General features: G+C 39.8%; 1 protein-coding gene across 12 annotated transcripts in view; it reads right to left on the bottom strand.

The window, feature by feature from the left end:
* KIF1B (kinesin family member 1B) overlaps positions 1-25,044 on the bottom strand; it is a 132,070-nt gene extending 107,026 nt beyond the window's left edge. For 7 of the 12 annotated variants that reach the window (XM_036999718.2, XM_036999731.2, XM_073233171.1 and 4 more), the window contains exons 1-2: positions 24,722-25,034; positions 9,519-9,696 (exon numbers count right to left, since the gene is read on the bottom strand). In XM_036999718.2, coding sequence (XP_036855613.2) covers positions 9,519-9,624 — 106 coding nt within the window. In that variant the 5' untranslated portion in view covers positions 9,625-9,696; positions 24,722-25,034. Of the gene's footprint in view, positions 1-9,518; positions 9,697-23,888; positions 23,906-24,721 lie in introns of those variants that run through there. The other 5 variants (XM_073233174.1, XM_036999732.2, XM_036999737.2 and 2 more) reach the window with 4 other exon arrangements.
* Positions 25,045-25,902: the final 858 nt, after the last annotated feature.

The raw sequence follows: 25,902 nt of genomic DNA, 5'->3' as shown, positions 1-25,902 counted from the left end.
GCCAGAGACGGGTAAGATTCCTCAAGGGAGGAACAACCTAAGACAGGCACAGTCGCAGGGGGGCCATCAGGTGAGAAATTGGGGATCAACAGAGGTGAGGCTCAGAACCTCATCCCCCCCTGCTTTGAGAGAAATCTTCTGCATCCGTGGATGTTTTGCTGCCCTTGTCTAGCTTGGATTAATACTTAGTCCATAGGCACACACCTGATCATCTACATTTGCCCTCTTACAGCACTAAACTATGTTTTCTACCTTTATCTTGCATCTACCTACCACTTCAGCATTTTATTAAAAATAAAAATAATAATAATAATAAAGGGAGAAATGTGGGATCAACATATAAATCAAGTATAAAAATCAAATGAATATTCATATTTGACCTGTTTATAGTTCATAATGCGTGATCAAAACCGAATGTTTCTGTGATGAATGCCCTTGTACTGTTCACCATGTAAGAATTTATTCACTATCTGAGAATTTGTTCACCATGTAAGAACTTGTTCGTTATGCTTCAGAAGATTGGAGACTGACGAGAATTAGGCTTGAGATGGAATAATGATTGTACATTGAGCATTGACCCCCCATACTGAATTTTATTGTTGTTAACAACCATTTGATCAATAAATATGAGAGATGCCCTCTCAAAAAAATAAATAAAAAAAAAATAAACATGCCAGCTATATAAGCAGTAAACAAACTCTCAATTAACAATTTTGCTCTTCCTAAGCAAATCTTGAATTATTTTGATGCAAGATTTGGAAGGCCTAGCTCTCAATTTAAGTTGCACAAAGATGTTGGAACTAATAATAATGCCCCTTTTATTCATAATTTCCCTGAATCACGAAGGGACACCAAAATAAATTTTAATCTTAACAGTTAAACTCAAATTACACACATTCGGTATTACTACACAGAGTAGTAAGATTTAATAAATATTTTAAGAGCCATGTACAGCACAGAGGTGAAGAGAGCTTGGGAGCCAGATGGCATGAGTTCATTTTCTAGTTCTCCCAATTCCTAGATGTGTGACCCCAGGCAAGTTAGTCACTATCTATCCCCTCAACTGTGAAATGGGGAAAATCAAGAGAATCTGCCATAGGATTAAATGAGTTAAAATCTCTAAGAGCCTAACTGTGACTGGCACAGCTTAAGTGTTGACTGTTGTTAATTACTAATCATGGTTTGTTTTTCCCTATTAAAAGGCAATTCAAAAAGTAAAAGCTGCTTTTGTTTTTCTTTATCCATTCTGCCTCCTCAAATTTATTCAGAAGTTACAAAACAAACTCTTTGGTATCAGATTAGAATAATGTCGTGGGGAAATAAGGGTAGTTAAATCATTTCCTCATTTACATAGTTTCTGCTCATTCTGGTCATAGTTTTCTGTTCTGCTAAAACAAAAAAGGCTTCCTAGAAATTCCCTACCTTTTCTGGCCCTACCCCTCAATTATTTTGATGTCCCTCCTCAACGCTTTCATAACAGTCACACACTGCTTTGATTATTTCTAGGACAAGACTGAAATTTGAGAGCCTGGTAGCCTCCCAGGCTGTGCTTGCTGAATAACAAATACCTAAGTCCCTATAGGTACTCTCAAAAATCTAATTTTGTATTTCTTATTCTCATTACCTGTATGTACATAGCACTCACCTCTAAATAATTCAGCTAAGAACAGTTTTTAGCCAACTAGAAATGTATTTCATAAAATAAACTCAATTGTTGATATACTACCAAAAAGCAAATCTGTCTTTTACGGTCTCCCTAACTGCACTCCAGACATTGATAGCTCCCATTACAGCACTTCACACTTCACTGGGCAACTACCAAAAGCAATCAGCACCATGTCATTGACGTGGACTTCTAAAAATGAACTCCAACGTAACTTTATGAGAACTGCAAAGAAGGAATTAAAAAAAAAAAACTGGCATGGTTGCTTTCCCCTTTGGGGGGAAAAAAACAAATGCACATATAAAGGCCATAGGAAGTACAGTTTAGATTTAATTAAGGCAACCTCAAAGAGCAGAACATTAAGATGCAAAGCAGTAAAGAAAGTGGACCAGGTTTCCTATAAGATTTTATCCAGTCTTCTCAGCTATTTTGGAATCTAGATGTGAAAACATCTTATTTAGGTAATTGAAGAAGTTTAAATTATACACTGTAATAAAAAGCAGTTCCAAACATACAATGCTAAAGGTCTCCCCCAACTTAGTGATAGGTTAAACTGTTTTTGTCTTTCAAGTTATTCCCATGGAAAATAACGTACATACCAAAACTAATCACAAAAAACAATTTAACAAAAAAATTTTTCAAATACCATCCTACACAGTGTTTCTGATTTCATTCAACCCTCTCAACAACCCTGGGAGAGTAGGCTGGGTAGACATTAGCAACATCTCCACTGAATACATGAAGAACCTAAAGTTCAAGGGTCTGCTAGGAAAAGCATACAGACTTCAAGAATTCCTTTCAAAAGTCTTCCTTTCCAAACCTCCATTTTGTCTCTGCCCTTCTGCCATCTCAAATTTTCATTAATGGACATGAAAGTCCATTCTTTGTGCCAGTTGTAATGTGCAACATTTGATTCAAAAATATACATGTGGGGAAGGGGATTAAGAGGCATTATAATTAGCATTCACAATACTGGCAGGCAGGTCACCGGGAAGGCAATATAGCACGGAGAAGACAAGTAATGACTCTATAGCATCTTACTATACTGATGGACGGTGGTTGCAATAGGGTGCAGGGGGACTTGATAATACGGGTGAATGTTGAAACCACAATGTTGCTGATATGAAACCTTTGTAAGACTGTATCAGATACCTTAATTTTAAAAACAAACAAACAAACAAACAAATAAGCATGTGGGGACGCAAAAGCCTTCAAAAATGTACAGTTAACCATTAACCCAAACATATATGGTCAATTAATATTCGATAAAGGAGCCATGGACATCCAATAGGGAAATGACACTCCCCCAACAGATACTGCTGGCAAAACTGGACAGCTACATGTGAGAGAATGAAACTGTATCACTGTCTAACTCCATACACAAAAGTAAATTCAAAATGGATCAAAGACCTGAATGTAAGTCATGAAACCATAAAACTCTTAGAAAAAAACAAAAATCTCTTAGACATAAACATGACCGACTTCTTCATGAATATATCTCCCGGGGCAAGGGAAACAAAAGCAAAAATGAACAAATGGGACTATATCAAGCTGAAAAGCTTCTGTATAGCAAAGGACACCATCAATAGAACAAAAAGGTATTCTACAGTATGGGAGAATATATTCATAAATGACAGATCCGATAAAGGGCTGACATCCAAAATATATAAAGAGTTCACGCACCTCAACAAGCAAAAAGCAAACAATCCAATTAAAAAATGAGAAGAGGAGCTGAAGAGACAGTTCTCTAAAGAAGAAATTCAGATGGCCAACAGACACATGAAGAGATGCTCCACATTGCTAATCATTAGAGAAATGCAAATTAAAACCACAATGAGATATCACCTCACACCAGTTAGGATGGCCAACATCCAAAAGATAAACAACAACAAATGTTGGCAAGGTTGTGGAGAAAGGGGAACCCTCCTGCACTGCTGGTGGGAATGTAAATTAGTTCAACCATTGTGGAAAGCAGTATGGAGGTTCCTCAAAAAGCTCAAAATAGAAATACCATTTGACCCAGGAATTCCACTCCTAGGAATTTACCCTAAGAATGCAGTAGCCCAGTTTGAAAAAGACAGATGCACCCCTATGTTTATCGCAGCACTACTTACAATAGCCAAGAAATGGAAGCAACCTTAATGTCCCTCAGTAGATGAATGGATAAAGAAGATGTGGTACATATACACAATGGAATATTATTCAGTCATAAGAAGAAAACAAATACTACCATTTGCAACAACATAGATAGAGCTAGAGGGTATTATGCTCAGTGAAATAAGCCAGGCGGAGAGAGACAAGTACCAAATGATTTCACTCATATGTGGAGTATAAGAACAAAGAAAAACTGAAGGAAAAAAACAGCAGCACAATCACAGAACCCAATGGACTAACAGTTACCAAAGGGAAAGGGACTGAAGAGGATGGGTGGGAAGGGAGGGATAAGGGTGGCAACAAAAGAAAGGGGGCATTACGTATGATTAGCATGTGTAATATGGGGGTGGGCACGGGGAAGGCTATGCAACACAGAGAAGACAAGTAGTGATTCTACAGCATCTTACTACACTGATGGACAGTGACTGTAATGGGGTTTGTGGGGGGGACTTGTCAAAGGGGGGAGCCTAGTAAACATACTGTTCTTCATGTAATTGTAGATTAATGATACAAAAAAAAAAAAAGATTTAGTGATTTGCTTCTGTGTATTAGCTTCTGGTTCAGAATGAACCAGGTGGCTGTTTAATTCATTGCATAGAGATAAAAAATGCACCCTTTAGCAACTCAGGGTCATATTTTAAAATACAGAAAAATTTTTCTACTTTATTTTGTGGAAATTCATATCAAAGTGTTCCAAAATTCCTTTCAATAAATTTTATTCCCTAGCTACTAAACGGAGAAATACCAAAAAAAAAAAAAAAAAAAGTACAGTTAACAAGAAAAAACAAAAACAAAAAAAACTAGGGTTTCTTCTATACCACTAAGTCTTGGGCACTGAAAAAAAAGAAAAAAGACCCTGGGCAAAGATGATTGATAAACATGAAGGAGAGTTACCAAAGGGCTAAAGACAGACTCCTATGGTTAAAGACAAAGCAAACATTACAATTTAACCACCTTAAGGAGTGGGTGAGAACCAGCTTTATCTACCTCCTGTTTTTCAGAGGAGAATGTATGCAGCTTCGAAGTCTCCCAGATTTACATATGTAACTTAAACATAAATCTGAGCAGTAGAGCATTAATTCTGCCCCACTTTCCTTTTTAAAAGTAATCAGACAATAAAAAAGGCTTTCAAAGTGGGAGAAACTTGGAATAGAATGGGATATTATTAAATAAAGCCATTTGTATGCACTTGGATCTCCAAAATGTCAAGGCAGTAACATTTATCTGGGCCATGCAAAATACTCGCTCCAAGACCAGAAAGAGCTTAATAAAACCGCTACTACTCAGTTTTCAGCTTTGGCTCATTCCCTAAAGTACTCTTCACCCTCTTCTACTTTTTCATAAGAGACCTTATGGCAGCAACATTCCATTGCATTTCATCTACAATCAGCAATAATCCCTGACAACGGCAGTCCAGAGCAGCTTGCCAGCACAGCGGTCTTATAATTCTGCTAACACATGTGGCTATAGCAAATTCATTTTTTCCAACAATTCTAGGTTCAAAATGAATGTTCTCTCCCAATCATAAACCCAATGTTTTTTTTTAATTTTATTTTGGTATCATTAATCTACAATTACATGAAAAACATTATGTTTACTAGGCTCCCCCCTTCACCAAGTCCCCCCCACATCCCCGTTCACAGTAACTGTCCATCAACATAGTAAGATGCTGTAAAATCACTACTTGTCTTCTCTGCATTGCACAGCCCTCCCTGTGCCCACCCCCACACTATACCTGCTAATCGTAATGCCCCCTTTCTTTTTTTCCTGCCCTTATTCCCTCCCTTCCCACCCGTCCTCCCCAGTCCCTTTCCCTTTGGTAACTATTAGTCCATTCTTGGGTTCTGTGCTTCTGCTGCTGTTTTGTTCCTTCAGTTTTCTTTTGTTCTTATACTCCACATATGAGTGAAATCATTTGGTACTTGTCTCTCTCCGCCTGGCTTATTTCACTGAGCATAATACCCTCTAGCTTTATCCATGTTGTTGCGAATGGTAGGATTTGTTTTTTTCTTATGGCTGAGTAATATTCCATTGTGTATATGTACCACATCTTTTTTATCCATTCATCTACTGATGGACATTAAGGTTGCTTCCATATCTTGGCTATTGTAAATAGTGCAGCGATAAACATAGGGGTGCATCTGTCTTTTTCAAACTGGAGTGCTGCATTCTTGAAACCCAATGTTTTTTTTAAACAAGCCATTAATACCTTCTAAGCAGAGCAAGTGGTTCACTTACAATCTGTCACTTAAAAATCATTTTGTTAACATATTAGTCAAATTACTAAGAAACTGCCATGTAAAATTGAAAACAGAAATAGAAAACATTGGTAGGAAACCAAAAACACCAAATATTCTAGAGGGAAGTCTCTCATGGACAATTCGCTTTCCAAGAACAAACAACTTTCAAAGGAACCAAAATTACCCCAAATCCTCTGAGCCATGACAAAGTAAGTATTTAGGGAGAAAACTAAACTATTTCCATGGCTGATTAAACTAATGATTTTTGTTTCAGCAGACTAACATTAATTTAAAAGTCACAAAGTTCTTCTGCTAAATGTTTATGTACAGAGAGGTGATGTGTTAAACCAGACGAGGATCAGAAGTACCAATATCTAATCATAACACTAATAAGTTCTAATAAGCTAGAATTCTGAGATTTCCTCCAAATATACTGGATGTTTAGTTTAATCCTACTTACTCCTCAAGCTCAAGCTCAAATGCCCTATCACTTATGTCACCTGCACTTTTTAAAAACATTTTTATGGCAATTACCACTTTGACCACTTCTCCTTTGTATTGAGGTTATTTTAGTATGTCTTGTCTCTCCTGTACCACAAACTTTTCGAATGCCTTAAGAGCAGGGTCCTATGCAGTGTAGCACAGAGAAGACAAGTAGTGTACTCTGTGGCATCTTACTACACTAATGAACAGTGACTGCAATGCGGTCTTGGGGAGGAGACTTGATAATATGGGTGAATGTAGTAACCACATTGTTTTTTATGTGAAACCTTCATAAGAGTGTATATCAATGATACCTTAACAAAAAAAAAAGAATCTTAAAAAATAATAATAGAACAAAAAAAGAGCAGGGTTCTATGGTACCATGCAACACTATGATCCCTACAGAATCACATTACTGCAGACTCTAAAAAGAAGAATGGAAGGAAGGCAGGAAGGGTAAGGCAGAGCAAAGCCACTCAGCCTGTTGTCTAGGAAGGTTCTGGGCAAGACAGGATGGAAAAACCACTGGTAGTTGGGCACTGAGCTTAAGGTGGTCCACTGACCAGTTTTTATAACATCAGTACAATACAGCCAGGCCTATTCTAATTACTTTCAATAAAAACCACGTATTTCTTCTTTGATATTTCATCAAAAGACGTAACAATATTTTCAGTAATTCTGGAGAGATTTTTGTGGGAGATAAACAGGAATGGCTAAATAGAACTTACCACAAACTGCAAAGTTTATGGCCCTAACCTCAAAAGGTATACAACTAGGTATCTTATTTTCTTCTTCAGCTTGCTAACAACTACAAATGAAAACATTTGAAACCCTTCATCCAGTATGAGTATCATATTTGGATAATTATTTTCCCCTAAACTGACATCATTTTCTACACAATCAAAATAACAAGGTTAAAAAGGAGTTATGTGTATCTTAGAAACAATGAGACCTAATGCCTTTTTCATCAGCCATTAATAATTTCTCAGTGATTCTTCAATACAGATGATCAAAAAAATAGCAAGGTCAGAAAATTAAACAGACCCAGATCCATTTCACTGAACTATCCAGAATTACAGAAAATCTTTTGATTTTACTACATGCTCTGATAGTTTTATTCTCCTGGATAGTGAATGGACTATTCTGATACTCTATTTAGTACTTAGCATACCACTATACATATAGTAGATACTTGCTAATAAACAAAACCCTCATATGGATTTCTTTCATGCTAAAATCTCAAAGGAAGCAATTTTCACAAGTTATAAACATGAATTGTATTATTTAGGTATTTAGAACACACAATGCATTTAAGACTGAAAAATAATTATCCTATCACCAATTAAAAGGGAAAAAAACCTTGGAAAATGATGTTGCTACTTAACTTAAACTATCTCTGGAAAGTAATCTACGTTATTTCTGGGGAGATGAACTAGCTGACTAAGCAATAGGGGGAGAAAGTGATTGTGCTATACTCTTTGTACCTTTTACATTTTATACATATAAATGTTTCTCCTGTTCATAAAAATAAATCAAAATTGCAGGGAAATTAAGATAATGCTATTTGACCTTGGCAGTGAATATAAACATAACCAGTTTTAGATATGGGCACTCTAAAATGATTTGTCATCAAGAAAAAATTTTTGGTGACATACTTGTACTAATAAAAAGTTTCCACTTCTTTTTATTATTTATAAGTTGACTTTTATATTTCATCCATATGGCTTTTTAATACTCATTTTCTACTTCAAAGCTTTTAGTACAATTTCTAGCCCTTTAAGGAAAGTAGCAACAGACATCCAGGGCACTGAGGATTTCTCCTGGATAGTTCTGTATGCAAAACACATAACAGAGAAAAGCAGTTCTTTTTGAAATCAATTCTGGCTCCTGATCCGGGATTTCCTAAGGTCCATCTTTTAAAAGAACTTCTGATATATACCAGCATACAGAGGCAAACCAGCTGCCAAAAATGCCTCCAAACTAAGCTGTAATTAAAAGCATTTTTCAGAAAGAAATGAGAAGCTCAATAATCAGGATTTAGTGTGCTTACTTCAGCAGCATATACACTACAATTGGATCAACATAGATTAGCATGGCCCCTGTACTATATAAAATTACATTCCTAAAATGAAGCACAAATAAGAACATCATTTAAATGGGTGGAACTCAAGAACATAAATACTTGTTCTCTAGTTCAATTGTAAGTCTAGCTGAAACTTTAAGGAGCAAATGATTGATAGTGATTTTGTAAAAAAATAACTTCACTCAACACCCAAAAAGCAAATAACCCAATTAAAAAATGGGCAGAGGATCTGGACACTTCCCCAAAGAAGAAATTCAGATAGCCAACAAGCACATGAAAAGATGCTCCACATCACTAATCATCAGAGAAATGCAAATTAAAACCACAATGGGATCTCACCTCACACCAGTTAGGATGGCCAACAGCCAAAAGACAAGGAACAACAAATGCTGGTGAGGATGCAGAGAAAGGGGAACCCTCCTACACTGCTGGTGGGAATGTACATTAGATCAACCATTTACTTTACTATTATAGCTTTATGTGTTCTTCAACTCAAAAAACTGCTGGAAGAGAGGAGAGTTAGTTTTAAGACCCTTGTAGCAATTTAAATCAAGAAAGAAAAACAATCTTGGAGCCTCAAAAGGTACTTTCATGTCATCATTTAGCAATAATCACTGCTTACACCTTTATTATCATTAAAATTTCAACCTAATAATACTAGCTAAATTAGTTCAGTTCTCCAGGGATTTCTCAATTGTGAAGAACAAAATAAACAGTCTATATTTAAATATGCTATGGCAAGTATCACAGAGGGAAGGAATTCAATGGATCATTCAGAATAGCAAAGTTCATAGTGTTAATACCCAAAGGTTCATTTATTCTGATCACAGCAAGAAGGCAAAGGGGGTAGAATAGGAAAGTGAGATATAGTTTATAGAAAACAACATGTACTCACTGGTTGAGTTGCCTTGCATTTGAATGATGCACTTGGACTCTTTGCTGGTCTCTCGAGAATTGAAGGGTCTCACACGGACAGCCACTTTCACTGAGGCTCCCGACATTCTGATGGTATTATTATATATATGCAGTCCAGAAATAAAAAATCAAATTCTCTTTTGAAGTTGTCAAGTTTCCTTTGAAAAGAAAGAAATTCCATACAGGTAGTCAGAACTAATGAAAGCATGGGTTAAATTGAGCATAAGAGGTATTATCTTGGTATAATTTCTGTTTGCATTTCTAAAAACCTTATCCCGTTTCTTCCCTGTAAATCTTATATTCTCAACAGTAAACTATCAAATAGAAAATTAAAGACTGAAATGTTTTCCTATCCCATTATCACTTTAGCATACTTAAAAATCTCTAAACTTAAAAAAAAAATCTCTATACTTGATAATAAAAAAAATATAACTGCAAACTGGCATCTTTCTTGCTCTGTTTTTCTGGATCTTCAGTAATATATGAAAAACACAAAATGTATTTGTTAAACAAGAGTTCCTTACACAAGCGTAACTTCCATCTGCAAAACAATTTATAATTTTTCTTTATAAAGAAATTCACTGAACTTTTCATACTTTACCTACAGTTTGAAATAGTTACATGACATATAACTAAACAGCAAAGAACAAAGATAAGCTCTAGAGAGCTCTAACTTCTAAGTGCCCAAGGATTCCTTTAGCTTAGGTGAACCTTTCATGTGTCTCATTTGACCCTCATAACCATCCAGTACAATCAGCAGAAGAGGTTTCAGAAGACGCAAACATATCCTCTGATATGCCACTGACTTGTGACAGATTCAAATCACTACATTTCACTTCTGAATGAAGCCACAGGAAAAAAATGTGAACATTTTGCAGAGGAATAGTCTCCCTCTTCACAGAACAAAACAAACACTATTCTGTGAAAAGAAGCCACATAGGTAACTTGTGCCACAAGAAACAACAGATCTCAGTCTGTACCCTATCCATTATATAAACATCTCCAAGAACCAAACAAAAGAAAAAATTAAAAAAGGAAAATACTTAGGAGTCCAAATATCAGGGAACCTCAGAACTTATATTTAACCAATTTTTTTCCACATAATTAAATAGAGATTAGAAATGCTGACCTCCAGATGCACAACTAATTAATGCTTTCTACAGGAAAAGGCAAAACTAAATCAATTAAACAAAATAAAAACCAAAAAGCCACCCTTTACCTCAATACCTATTTTATTTTCTTAACAGCACTACCACTATTTGAAATTTTTGGTTTTTGGAACATGTCTGTTGTCTATCTCTCAGACCTCCACCAAAATGCTCAGACATCTTGTTTGCTACCATTTAGAACAGTACCTGATAAAGGAGCTCAGTAAATGTTTGTTGAAGGAATGAATTAATGAATTAGATTTCCCAATTGTGAGAATTATGTGTTCAAGTCCTTTGCCTGCTTACTTTTTCTGCTTTTGTTTCAAATGATTATACTTAATGATATTAATGTTTTTTTATATTTGGTGTGAAGTTTTTCCAGTCTGTTTCCCATTTTACATTAAACAGATGACTTTTTAAATATATCAAACATTTATTATAATATTTATCAAAGGAAAGCTTAGAGTTTTTTTTTTTTGAGAGGGCATCTCTCATATTTATTGATCAAATGGTTGTTAACAACAATAAAATTCTGTATAGGGGAGTCAATGCTCAATGCATAATCATTAATCCACCCCAAGCCTAATTCTCGTCAGTCTCCAATCTTCTGAAGCATATCGAACAAGTTCTTACATGGTGAACAAATTCTTACATAGTGAATAAGTTCTTACATGGTGAACAGTGCAAGGGCAGTCATCACAGAAACTTCCGATTTTGATCACGCATTATGAACTATAAACAATCAGGTCAAATATGAATATTCGTTTGATTTTCATACTTGATTTATATGTGGATCCCACATTTCTCCCTTTATTATTCTTATTCTTATTTTTATTTTTATTTTTAATAAAATGCTGAAGTGGTAGGTAGATGCAAGATAAAGATAGAAACATAGTTTAGTGTTGTAAGAGAAAAAGCTTAGAGTTTTAACCTTTACAATCAACACAGCATGACCTACACTCATTGGTTGAGTACTTTGCCAAGAGTGTGAATGAAGCACCCAGAAAAAAGCAAAACATAGAACATATTCCAACCCCCAAGAGTTTACTTCGATCTGCAGTCATCATCTCAACACTCAACATGTCCCATTATCTGCTCCCTCAAATTATAGCCTCTGCCAATCTTTCCATTTCCAGCTAACCCCATACCATAAATCATGGAGTCATCTTTGTTTCAGAGGCTTCTCTTTGAATCCTTTTATTATTGTTAACATTATTAATGAAATATCATATAAAAGTTATTAAAACATAAATTTGCATTTTTAAAAATCCCTTTCTTCCTCTCATTCCCATTGCCATTACTTGAATCCATGTGCTTACTACTTCAAGATTAGGATACTTGCAAAAGTGGAACTGATCTTTGAGCCTTTAGTTTTAACCCAATAGTCCTTAAACAGGGTTACACAAAACAGAATTGCACAGGTGTCCTTTGAAAAGCAAGTAAACCTAGACCTCTCCAGCCTGATATTCAACAGTTGAGATAGGCTCAAGGTACAGGGTTTTTGGTTTTGCTTTGTTTTGTTTTGTTTTTATTTTCCAAAGATTAATCTGCACATCTCCAGCTCAGAATCCTGCCTTATGCAACTGCAAAACCCTGCTGCAATATTAACCTTTCTAAAGCATGACTTTCAATTTCACTTCCAAACTCAAGAACCAGAGTTATCTTATTCTTCTGTGTTTACAAGATCAAGACCAAGGTCCAGGTACTCTGTTCTTGTTAAGCCCCTTTACTATGCCACATGTGTTCTTTCACACTTTGTAACTTCACCCCTATAAAAGGCGTACGAATTTTCATTTTCTCTATTTGATAGCTCAGCCTGTCTTACCTCCTCTAAAATGACTACCCAAACAGTCCTGGAATCACTGGTATTTCCTATAGCACTTAACAGCCTCAAACACAATGTGACGACACTGCCGAGCACTATCATTTTACACGACTGCATTCTATCTTGTATTCTTCAATAGCTTCCCAAAGTGAAAATCCTATTCCCTCAAAAACTTCTTTGAACTTGAACTCCTTGAAAAAATGATTAACTACAAGTCTGGGAAAGAAATTCCAAGATGATCCTGGAACAGTGTAGTATGACCACAAGCAAGAAATCGATGAAGGATCAGTGGGGTCACGGCAAAAGGACACAGGTGCCAATTTAAAGGCTCTCCTACTGGCCAAAGATTAGACAATTAAAGTGTAAAAATAAACACAGACAATATGGACATACTGCAAACAGACTGAAAACATCAAATATATAAATTTATGAGTTCGTAACAGTACTTTTAAAAATCTCATTATTCTGAAAAGTGCCAAATAGAAGAATTGAGCATACTTCCAGTTTGTATACCCTGTATAAACTATATTCCCAGGATAGACAAACAGTCAATGAGGGGTAAGTTCTCTACAGAAAAATTTGAGCTAATAAGTGCAGAAGAAATGACTGAATTAGACTGTCACCCCTTTCCAACCCTACGAATATAAAAGCTCTCTCCAATAGTAAACACTAGCTTCTAAAAAACCCTTAGATGAAAGGTTGATTGATGTGGAAACATTATATTGTACAGACTGGGCTAAACAACATTTGAACCAAATGTCTTAACATCACCAGAGGTGGGACACCGAGGTGGCCTAGGCCTTCTGAGCTGCTGCAGCAGGAACACACAGCAGCGCCTTAGTAAATATCCTTATCCCACTCCCTTAAATAAAAATGACTAGAATCAAGCCTCAGGTCCAACTACCAGTTCACAGGACATACAGAGAACAAGAAAAAATGTAAGTGACCTAGCATGCGATCAGATGAATACAGAATACAGAAAAATCTACAAGTCAAATCACCCAGTTTCTTCAAATAAATAGTGTAATTTGGGAGGGTGGTAATAAAAGAGACTTGTGTAGTTATCACCAAATGTAATTATTTTTTAGTCAAGATCTGTAATAGACATTTTAGATTATCGGGTAAGTCTGAACATAGACTGGGTATCAGATGATACTAAGAAATTTGTTATGGGAAGATAGAAGAAACAAGCTTGTCAAAACATCGACAATTAGTGAATATTGTAGATATTTACATTTTAAAAACCAAACTTCTTTTTTTTCTATCCAGGGCCTGCTAATTGCTGGAGTCAACAGGCCCTTTGCTATTATTGCTAGGGTAGAATAAGCCATTTCCTTTTCTCATCCAGGGCCTGTTGACTGCTGCTGATTGCTAAACAGACAACAAAGGCGGAAACCTCCTTGCTCAGTTTTAGATATAAAGTACCATCATTTTTAACTAGGAAGGAAAATGCTAACATCTCTAACATGTAACATGCACCCCCACACATACTTTTCAATAGACTGACTCTTTACCTAGCCATCCTGCCAGCATTTCATTCAGCCCAACAGAACCAGGGCCAAACTCTCTCTCCTCCTCCCCCAAGCACCACCAGCTCTTCTACCCCTTTTCTATTTTTCAATATTCTCCCTTCTCCTGTTCCCACACAGGCCAAAGAGCTTGCTGCTTCTCTCCATCTAATAATAGCCAAATTACCTGGCTTCTACCTATGAACTCTCTTTCCATTTCTACCACCACCACCCCTCGTGGACCTTCAATACTCCTTACTCAAGGCTATTAACCTCATTCTTTTCTTTCCTTTTTTTATGGGACTGTTAACCTTCTCAGCCACTTTCTCTGTATCTTCCTCCCACCCTGAGCTGTACTACATCATACTGCCATCTTCATTTACTCCATCCATACTATGCAATACTGCTAGATTCTTCTTCCTGAAGCACAGGTCTGTTCATACCATTGTCCAGTTAAAAATCTTCAAAGTTTCTTGACTATCTACAAAGCAATGACTGAACTCCCCACATTGACTGGCATTCAGTATGTTCTGCAACACAAACCACCTATTTTTTCAAACCCCCAAAACACCTCCTGCCCTCCATATTCCTTAACACCCCCAAGGGCTTCCTGGAAGCATCTCAGAAATTATAGTTCTTCTGTCCCTATGCCTTTACTTCAGTGATCCCTCCACCCACTGTGCCCTTCCTCCTCTCCTGTTCTTTTCAAAACCCAATTTACTCTTCCAGGACTTTCTCACATGCTAAAGAATTTACAGATTCTCCCCACCTCCCAAACCAAAAGCAAATGCTCCTGTATTTAATACTTCTCATTTCACCTAGGGTAGAATAAGCTATTTACTTTTCTCATCTCTACTGTCGATTTCAAGTTCCTTGAGGACAAGAACAGATTTTAATCATGTTCCTAATACCTACATCATTTGGTTTTGAGTACAGTAGTTAAAATATTTTGGTTGACTTCCTAGTTACTGTGGGTCAACAGATATTTGAATGGTAATAATAAAAAACATAAGTTGTTCCAAAATAGAAACAGGTTGTTTGACTTAAAGGAAAAAGGATAAAATTAATTTCAATCAGAATGGATTCAAGATGGCAGCGTGACAGGTGAGACAGAGAACTCCTCCCAAAACCACATGTAATACAAAAATATAGTTAATATAACTAATCCTAAGAGAGCAACAGCAAAGAAGGCTGCACCAGACTGCATACACCTGGAGAACAGAGCAGACCTCACGCAACAGGGAATAATTTATAAAAATAACAGTTATACTAATTTTAAACTACCACTTAATGGAGGTTTTTTTTTTTTTTTTACCATCAAGGGACTGTACTAAGCATTATTTCTCTTAATATTCACACCAGCCCTATTATTACCCCCATTTTACAGATAAAGAAACTGAGAATCAAAGAAGTACAATGACTTTTCTAAAGTCACTGATGGATACAACTCAGAGATTATGAAACAAAATGAAGAAATTTCCTAGTGTCTCTCCAGAACTCAGTAAGTCTTTGGTAAGGAGATCATACAAGACACCAGCTTTATACATGTGGAGCAAAAGTCAAGATTATGGAAAAAAAAAAAAAAAGAGGCAGAGATTATCTAGGTTAATCTGAGAAAGGCTGAATATAGAAAGTTCTGAAGTTCTCTGCTATTTCTTGTGCTGTTGGGTTTTTTAAAATATTTTTTTAGATGTTATACATAACCAGAAAGACTTTAAAAATCATCTAGCTGTCTACTCTGAAGTCCCATGCTACTTTGCTTATGACTCTAGTATAGAATAATCATCCAGCATTTTAAGAAAAATGGTTCATTTTGCTAATGAAGGCAAGCTCTTTGAGGACACCACTGTGTTTTTGCCAACTTTGTGTTTTCTAAATGGCTACTCAGTGTTTTGTTTACAGCAGAAGATCAATAAACATTTATTGAGTTGGGGGGGAAAAAAAAGCTAATAGTCATTCTTTTTTGGAAGTGATATACACACTTTAAAATTACTTTCCCAAAAATGAACAAGTGGGACTATATAAAACTAAAAAGTTTCTGTACAGCAAAGGACACCATCAGTAGGACAAAAAGGCAGCCTGTACAGTATGGGACAATATATTCATAAACAACATATCCAATAAAGGGTTGACATCCAAAATATATAAAGAGCTCACACGCCTCAACAACCAAAAAGTAAATAACCCGATTAAAAAATGGGCACAAGAAAGGAACCAATACCACCTGTGGGGCTGTGGGGCAGAGGGCATCCTGCCTGGCACAATAGGCTTGAGTCATGGCGAGGGGGAACTGGCCATGTTGGAGCAGAAGGTGATCCGTCAGGCAGTCAAGGCTGGGCAAGCTCCTATGGAGTGCAGCCCCTCCCCTTTCCTCCTCTCCCACCCACTTGCTACAGGGCTAGATGCAGGATTTGGACCTCTGTAAAACTGTAAAGTGCAAGAAATTTGGGTCTGCCCACTTGCCCTTACTGCACTGTGTCCCCCATCATCTCCTGTCTGATCTCTGTCTCTCTCTGTCTCTCCATGTCACCCTTCCCACCCCACCCCCACCACCTCTGCCACAAGCACACATACACGCAGTACATGAGCCCTAGCAGCTCAAGACTTAAAGGCCGTCCAGCCCTATCCTCCCACTGCTGCTTGGACAATATGCTTAACACGTAGTGCCGTAGTCGCTGCTTGGTGTTTTGTGGAAGATAGAACTTGAGTGCAATGAAATTGGATATTTAGCTGAGGAGATTTCTAATGAATGTGTTGAAAAAGCAGCTTGGTTCCTCCTGACTGCTCGTAATAAAAGTGATGAGACAACTGCATTGAAGATGGAATTGTTAAGCAAAAGAAACACTTGAAGCAAACCAAAGCTGAAGACATCAGCATTACGATACCCTGAGTCTACTCAGATCACTAAAGTGCAGGTGACCTTGGAAAACTCCCTGGATATTTCTTTTTTAGCTTTTCTCATCTGCCCTATTATGGGAAAGGTAATGCCTCCAAACTAGCCTGTACATCCTCCTGCATTTTCCTGAGGAGTTCTCTTATCCACTCCACAAAGAACTGCTTTCAAACTGTTTCAACCTCCTAGCCTGAAACTATAATCCACTATTGAAGTGGGCTGGAATTCACACAACAAGTTCTTAAAGAATAAAACATGATCTAGTTGTGCTGAGGCTTGCTGCATTATTGGTTTTCAAGTCTCAGTGGTGCGCAATTTTTTCCTGGATCACTACCTGCTCTGCTCCCCAACACTTATCCTTCTGTCAGGTCCTCAGGACCTTGAGTGTTGTATGACAGTAAAGAGATACCATGCCTGCTGATGAAGTCCCAGACAGTCCACTCTGGGAAAAGATAGTCTCACGCACTATGAACAGCATGCAGATGTAAGATGTGGTCATGGATATGTAAAGGGCCTGTTCTGGGTAAATCTGCCAGTGGTTGGAAGAGACTGGAGTGAAGAATATGTGAAGATATAAATATAATTGTCTACAAAGGTATGTGTATCCCTCATGTATTTATAAGTATGTTTATTCATTCATTTATTCTGTAAGAGCCTACCTCCCCCATCCAGGCACAGTGTTAGGCACTGAAACATACACAAGAAAGTGCTTGTCAGAGTTCTTGCCTTCGGAGAACTTACCCTCTAGTGGGAACCATGGGAAATTGGAATATTCAACAAAAAATGGGCACAGGATCTGAACAGACACTTCTCCAAAGAAGAAATTCAGATGGCCAACAGGCACATGAAAAGACACTCCACATCACTAATCATCAGAGAAATGCAAATTAAAACCGCAATGAGATATCACCTCACACCAGATAGGATGGCCAAAATCCAAAAGACATGCAACAACAAATGCTGGTGAGGATGTGGAGAAAGGGCAACCCTCCTACACCACTGGTGGGAACATAAATTAGTTCAACCATTGAGGAAAGCAGTATGGAGGTTCCTCAAAAAATTCAAAATAGAAATACCATTTGACCCAGGAATTCCACTCCTAGGAATTTACCCTAAGAATGTAGCAGCCCAGTTTCAAAAAGACATATGCACCCCTATGTTTATCGCAGCACTATTTACAATAGCCAAGAAATGGAAGCAACCTAAATGTCCAACAGTAGATGAATGGATAAAGAAGATGTGGTACATACACACAATGGAATATTATTCAGCCATAAGAAGAAAACAAATCCTACCATTTGCAACAACATGGATGGAGCTAGAGGGTATTATGCTCAGTGAAATAAGCCAGGTAGAAAAAGACAAGTATCAAATGATTTCACTCATATGTGGAATATAAGAACAAAGAAAAAAACTGAAGGAACAAAACAGCACAGACTCACAGAACCCAAGAATGGACTAACAGTTACCAAAGGGAAAGGGACTGGGAGGATGGGAGGGAAGGGAGGGACAAGGGGGGAAAAAGGGGCATTACCATTAGCAGACATAATGTAGGGGGTCGGGGCACAGCGAGGGCTGTACAACACAGAGAAGACAAGTAGTGACTCTACAGCATCTAACTACACTGATGGACAGTGACTGTAATGGGGTATGTGGTGGGGACTTGATGACGGGGGGAGTCTAGTAACCATAATGTCGCTCATGTAATTGTAGATTAATGATACCAAAAGAAAAAAAAGAAAAAAGAAAAAAAGAAACAATAGCTCTTATGGTCTGTGGCTTAAAAAAAACTATTCTAATGAAGTGAATTTTTCATTTTTTTCTTTCCTTTCAAAATTTCTATGGTTAGAACCAAACTCTAGTAAGTCAAATTCATTCAAATTCATTCAATATTCTTTAATTTTGGCAGATCCTCTAGGAACTCTGCCACCCAAATCCCAACATTCCACCAATTGTCAAAGTGGATGACAACACCTACTCCTGAAAATGTCCAGGCTAAAATGAACTCAGCTCAGTTATGATGTAGAAATGGTAAATTTCAATCAGAAGTTGATTCAAAGTCTTGTGAGTCAAGGTTCTGTCTTTCCGAAATCTGCCACTGACCACACCTTTGCAGCTGCCTGCCTGGAAGGCAGCTCACTACCTCGGCAAGAATGCAGGTCAGACTTGGCCATATGTCAATAATGCATCAATCTTGCCACATTATAAACCAGTACCCAAAGTTTAATAGGCATGTTTTTGTTTAGATGACAACACAGAATACAAGTATTTCAGGTTCTCATCAGGTTTAAATAATGAGTTTTCTGCTGGGATGCTCAGGTTTGTCTTATATAAAGTTATGTATCTGAATCACCTTAGTCATCTCCTTCAGAGAAGAGACTTTATTTTAATGTTGTACTCTCAGTTTCGGGAAGCTGATAGATTACTTTTTTTAAAAACGTCTTTGAAGAACACTTCTTCCTTTTCCCTGAAGACTTTTTGAAAACACTGAGTACATATATCCTTGGATCAGGAGTCGATAACATTTTCCTCTTAGAATTTCTTTAGAATTTTTTAGCATCAAAGAAGTTTCTCTTGCAAATTATTAGGCTTTCTTTTACCAGAATGAAAATCGTGTAATTCTTCTTTCTCTTTTTACCTTGATTTCCAAATGTTTCAAAACCAAATTATAATAACCACATCATATAAGCTGCTGTTAATTTGTATATTTGCTTTTTCCTCCTATTACATGTATTTTTGTTTTTGACCTATATTTTTAAAGCCTCACTCTGGTATTTGTAGTAAGCTGCTCAAAACCTTTTTGGAAGCAGTTAAGTGGTATAAATTGTAAAGAAATAAAACTTTCCTGTAATAACCTATTTTGCTATTTTTTTAACATTGGAAATATGTCAAAATTCTAGTTCCTAAATATAAAGTCACCCTTTAAAACTTATACAAAAATTTGTGTTGAATGAATTTGATAGCCCTGTGAGTGGCCAGAAAAGCAGGAAGCCCAGGAAACTTGAAACCAGTCCCACCAAAACAGAAGCAGACAAAAGTTCAACGAAGGAGGGAGCGTGAAGTGAGCAACACTTTCAGAACTGCAAAGGTGTGATGTGTGCTCCCTGGTTTCAGCAATAAAGGGCAGAAAAACAGATCAAGAGCAGTGTCAGTGAAGCCATTTGTGGGGGGATGTGGAGTTAAACAGGAGGAAAGGAAGTAGAAATGTTAAGTATCTTGGCTGCTTCTCAATCTGGCTGTGAGAGGTGAGACAGCAAGGAGGGATTTTACTCCCAGCCCATCTCTTTTTTTTTTTAATAGGGGCGACTTGCATGTTTCTGTCCTTTATTCATTCAGCAACTATTTATTAAGTGCCTAGAATGTGAAAAGCAGGTTCCAGGAATCCAGGATAAATCAATGGACAAAACAGATGAACATTCTTGCCATGAAATTCTACATTCTAATAGGGGGAGAGGAGACATTAAATTAAGTAATAAATAAGTTACACAGAATTTGGAGGGAGAGAAAGTACAGCAAAGTCAAGGGATCGGGAGTGTGGTGGGGAGGAATGCTGTGCAGCTGCATAAACGAGGTCAGGGTAGGCCTGTTGAGGTGGTGAGGTTTAAGCAAAGATTTGAAGGAGGTGAAGGAGTTAAGCCAAGCAGATTTCAGGGGAAGAGTGTGCCAAGCAGAAGAAAGAGCATAGGCCCTACAGTGGGGCTGTGCCAGCTGTGTTCAAGAAATTGTGGGCAAACAGACAGCGAAAGGGGGAAAAGAGGAGTATGAGCAACGCAGAAGGCTGTGAGATTAGAAGGCAGTGATATCTAGAACACAGGCCAAGGAATTAGCTGAAGGCAGGGAGAGTAACCTTTCCTGGGAGGCTGGAGGAAAGAGGGTAAGAAAAAAGGCAGATAAGATTATAAGCAGAGGAAGGAGAAGATGAGAGAGTTCATATTTTTTTTTCCTGAGGTGGTAGATAAGGCATAATGCCTAACACGGCAGTGAGGACGCTTGACTAAGGTGGTCAAGATTATAGAAAAAACACTGGGGACAATGTCCAGAATTGCCTGGATAGACACCAAAGAGACTCAGGGGAGACCTAAAACTACACATTAATTGTGGCGCTTAATCCCCAGCATTGTGTGAGATTTCTCTGTGACACAAAGTAAAAATGGAGGGTATGGATGGTAGGAATGATGCATAGTGGGTCTTGCAGAGAAGTAATTAAACCTGCAAGTGTTACTAAGAAAATAGCTGAAGCAATGCAACCCAAAAGTCACAGTGTAGAACAGGAAGACAAAGAAGTAAAATCTGGAAGAGGCTGATGGACTGGCCAGGAGCCCTGAAGAACACAAAAAAAAGAGACTATGAAAGTGATAGCTGTAAGTTATCAAAGTTTAAGATCTGCAGGTGAATTTGAGATCTGAAGACAGATCTGAAGGTGCTGATGTGTTACAGGATGTGGCTACAACACTGTACAGAACAGAATGAAGCCAACATCTGCCTGAGCTGAAGTCAAAGAATTGTAAGGTTAAGGGTAGTTACAAAGGAAGTTCAGCACAGTGGTTACTTAATTACTACTGACCTTGGAGAAGTCACTAAGCCTCTGTCTCAGTCTCATCATCTGTAAAATGCGGATAATACTATCTGTTTTATATGGCTGTTATAAGGATTAGAGTAGTGAATAAATGTAAAGTGCTTAGAAAAGAATCTGACACATAGAAAGAGCTCAATATGAGTAAGTTATTTTATTGTTGTTATTATTTATAGTCATTAACATCTGCCAGATGATGTCAGCAATTCAGAAGGAAGAATCAGGCCAAGTATCAAAGTCGTTAAACAGAGCAATGGTAGAGGATGGTACAACTGAATGATATGCTTTGCCATAAACAATGTGATATTACATATTAAAAAAAAATCCATCAGACATTTACAATCCTATGACTTAAAACATATACACAAACCACCACAAAACAATCATAAGTGTACCAGTTGAGTATTATACAATAAGTACTAGGTGGCAATACAAAGGAGAAAAGGCTCTGACTGAAAATCATGGAAACCACCATGGTATGGGCAGCAGCATCCGAAACTAGTAAAACAAAAAGGAGTTGGAGCTAACCTTGTCTTAACTATGTCTATATACAAATGGTAAACTATAAGTTCCTTAAGGGTAAAGAACTAAATCTCTTTATGCACTCTCACTTAACTGGTAATTAAAGTCATAAAGGTGAGCATAAATGAATCACTGAGCCATTAACCAAAAAGTTCAACTCAGAGAGAAGACCAAGGCACCTTTTGCAGGTTTTTCCTATATCACAGTCACATGTTTCCATCATCTTTTATACTGATGAGCTGCATGGGAAAAAGTTCTCAAAGTATGCATACTTATTCACACTCTTTGATGGATTCCAGAAACTCAGTAATATCTGTTCCAACAAAACCATCTTTCAAAGAGAACCACACAAAGTAGACATGCTGTATCTCTCACTTCAGAGCCTTGAGAAATCACATTATCATCAGTTTACAAGCCCAGAAGGGCACGTCTAACTCCTGGAAAAGATGTGCTCCAATTAATAGCCTGGGAAGGGGTTAACAAACAAGAAGGCAGGGGCCCACTGTTGTCCTTTACTTAGTACCCAGGACATGACCACAGCAGGGAGGTGGGGCCAGGAGGCTTTGGCCTTGGAGAGTCTGCTGGCACCCTTCTTGGGAGTTTATTCCCTGAACAAATTCAAAGTGGAAAAGAGAAAAGAGAGGAAAAGGAAAACTGCATTCATATCTGGTCTTGAAAAAAGTCTGTTCTAAGCCTTAGAAGCTGTACTTAATTGGATAAATTTTGGAAAAACATTCATCAGAGCAGAGCTGCACATGTTCATAAAATCTTGCCTCCAAGTCAGATTCACCATCAGGTCTGATTTTACCAAATGCTGAAGTTGTACTTAATCACAATTCTTCAGATTTTTTTTACTAATAAAAGAAACTAAAAATATAAAACCTAGAAATATTTCTTGGGGCATGAATTTGAAAACAGACATTCTTTATTTCTCTCATATCAGTGTAATACAAAAAAACACTAATATCTGTTGAAGCCATTTTTCATTTAACCAAGTTTTAAAAGGAAAGCTTAAAGATAAAAATAAAAAATAAAGTGTTGAGACTTTCCTTACGAAACCCCATTTGAAAATTTTTAAGTAGTTCAACTTAAGTGATAGGCATTCAGTTATTAAGAAATGGAGTTTGAAGGAAAGCAAAGGGCACAAAAAAGATAGGCAATGCTACTCTTCAGGTCCTCTACGTATCTAGGATGTAGGAAAAGACAGATGCAGAAGCTCACACTGAATTTAGTTACTAATCATTTCCAGATCTGCTTTACCAACATGTGTGCAACCTTCATATTCCATCCTTATCAGCTCCACTTGCCTCATAATCTAAGACATACTAATGAGAAAGCATCACCTCACTTCTTAGAGGAGCTAAGATTTTATTATGAGTAAGTTCAGCTGACAAAATGCCAGTCTTTAAATAAAATACCCACCATATCACTTAAAAGCTATTCAAATCCAATCACAGCACTTTCACTGGGGTCAGGCAGACCCATCCACGACACAAAGCAACATGTCCAGTGTTGGCAGAACAGCTGCCTCGAACAGGAAGAGATGTGAGTAAGCGATCTGTTCACAATCTAATTTCAGCTACCTCGAGATTCCACAAAGATGACAACCTCCATCCTTAGAAATGCTTCTGCAAGCCTCTCCCACTAGCATAATATTCCAATTTACTTAATCTCTATATGTTGAGCTACTTTGAAAATCCACCCAATGCAAAATACTAACTTGGGAGGCCTCCATACTGGTAAGCTGGCCTTGGCAATCCTCAAATCTGCCTACACGAAAGGCATCACCAGGCCTTTGCGTCCATAGCACTGACCGTAGAGAATGAATAGAGAAACACAATATTTCACCCCAACAAGAACGGAATCATATGGGGAATTTACCTTAGAAGCTCATTTAGCAATTCACCAAGGAGAAAAAGTGATTTTGGAGTTCAATTCCGATTTCAGGGCCGGGAATGTTTTGTGCTGCATGAACAATGACTAGCCTACTCGATCAGCCTCCCAACCCCCACAACTTGGCTTCTGGTGCGGCCAGTCACCCTGCAAGCTGCCAGAGCTGTCACTCGGTGCCTTCCAGCAACCGGACTTGGCTCCTAAAGGATTTGTCAGATCATCCTCCCAATATGGCTGCCGGAGTAATCCCGGGCTGCTCGACGCCGAGACCACACCAGCTCCCTCTCCGCTGGCCGGCATCCAACAAGCCCCCTCCCTTGCCATCGGATTCCTCTCTCCGGTCCGTGCGCCATCGGCTTCCCCGCGGCCACGCGATGCCCTTTCCTACCCTCATGTCGCAAAAGGGCTCCACCAGATTCCTAGTGGAAGCCCCAGTGCCAACCACGATGGGGGAGAGGGCATGGGGGAAATAAGACCGGGTGCCTCCAAAACGGAGCAGCCCCACCGACCTGCACAGTGCGCAGAGCGCGCCGGGGGCCGGCAGGCAGCGGCGGGTCTGCTGACCGCTGGGCACGGCCGGAGCCTGACAGCTCAGGGAAACGCAAGGCCGGTGCGGGCGCTGCGGGGGACCCAGCAGGCCGCGGGACCCGAGCCCGGAGCTCGCTGCTGGCCCAGGGAACCTCTCCCACCGCAGCCGGGGCTCCCGTGGGGCAGCGCCCTCTGCGCTCGCCGCCCCCGCCGCCCGGCCCGGCCCAGCCGCCCCTCCCCCAGCGCGGACCCTCCCAGCCCGGCTGCCGCGGCGCCAACCGCGGTCGCCCTACCTCAGCCGCGTTGCGGACCGGCGACGGGCCGGCAGGTCAGCAGGCGCTGCGGCGCGCGGGGACGCGGGGTGCCCGGCACACAAGCTCCTCAGCGCGAGCAGCGGCCGCCGCGAGCCGCAGGGCGCCGCTCCGCAGCCCCATCACGCAGCGGCCAGACCCCGCATCGAGGGCCGCGGCGGGCAGACGGGCGGAACGCAGGAGGCCGGGCGCGGCCCCGGGTCAGCGGGGGCGGGGGCGGCTGCAGCGCGCGCGGGAAGCGGCTCCAACTCGCACCGATGCCTCCCTGGACAGCCACCGTCTGACTGCCCCGCGCCGCTCCTCGCCCAGCTCCGCCCGCGGCCGCCGGCGCGGGACACCGCCCAGAGCCGGGCCGCCGCGCGTCACCGCAGCCCGCCCCGCGCCCGCGACTGACGAAGATAACGGCCAATCGGAGCTCAGAGCTCAGGGCGGCCGGCCAGTCGGGAGGGCCGGGGAGGGGGCTGCGGCGAGGGGCTGCGGAGGCGCGGGGCGCCCCCTGGTGGCCCAGAAGCCAACGCGGCTGCTGGGACGCGGGGTGGGTGAAGCTGGTGCCGAGTCCCCTCCCGGGTGACCCCCGAAGGGCGCTAGTCGGCAGCCGTCGCGTCTGGCCGGCCTGGTGGTCCGTCTTGTAGGGAGACAAAGGCTGGCTAAGCGGGCGGAGCGGGACTGTGGCGGCCGGACGCCTGCGGAGGGGCCGGGAAGCGCGCGTGAGGCGGCTGAGTGTGGAGTCATTGTCCGCTCGGAAAGCCTCTTGCGGGCTGAAGCCGCCCAGCACGGCGCAGCCGGGTGAGTGTGTTATTCCGCAGAAAGCTTCGTGGCCTATTCTTACCGAGCCCGATCACAACACCTCCCACACGCCACCTTGGGAAAAAAGGCGGAATGAGTAATGGAAAAGCACGCTTTGGTGAGCATTCGGCTTGCCTCCTTGGGAGACCGAGGAGGGGCCGTGAGTAAAGGAACAAACGCTTTGTACTCCCCGAGTTAGGGGGCCGAGCTCCCCCCTGGGAGATGCCTTTGCAGGAGGGTTGTTGGAATTCAGAAACCCGCAGAACGTAAGCACTCTACTAGCGGTTTTTAAAAATCAGATTTAGATTCAGCTCAAAAGAAAAAGTTCACAACTACCCAAAGAGCGGTCCAAGTTAGTACTTGATAAAACATTCGAC

This window comes from Manis javanica, chromosome 4 (assembly GCF_040802235.1).
Source record: "Manis javanica isolate MJ-LG chromosome 4, MJ_LKY, whole genome shotgun sequence".
NCBI classification, from domain to species: domain Eukaryota; kingdom Metazoa; phylum Chordata; class Mammalia; order Pholidota; family Manidae; genus Manis; species Manis javanica.
Note: the sequence above shows the minus strand (reverse complement) of the source record. Positions and strands in the feature narration are given on the sequence as shown.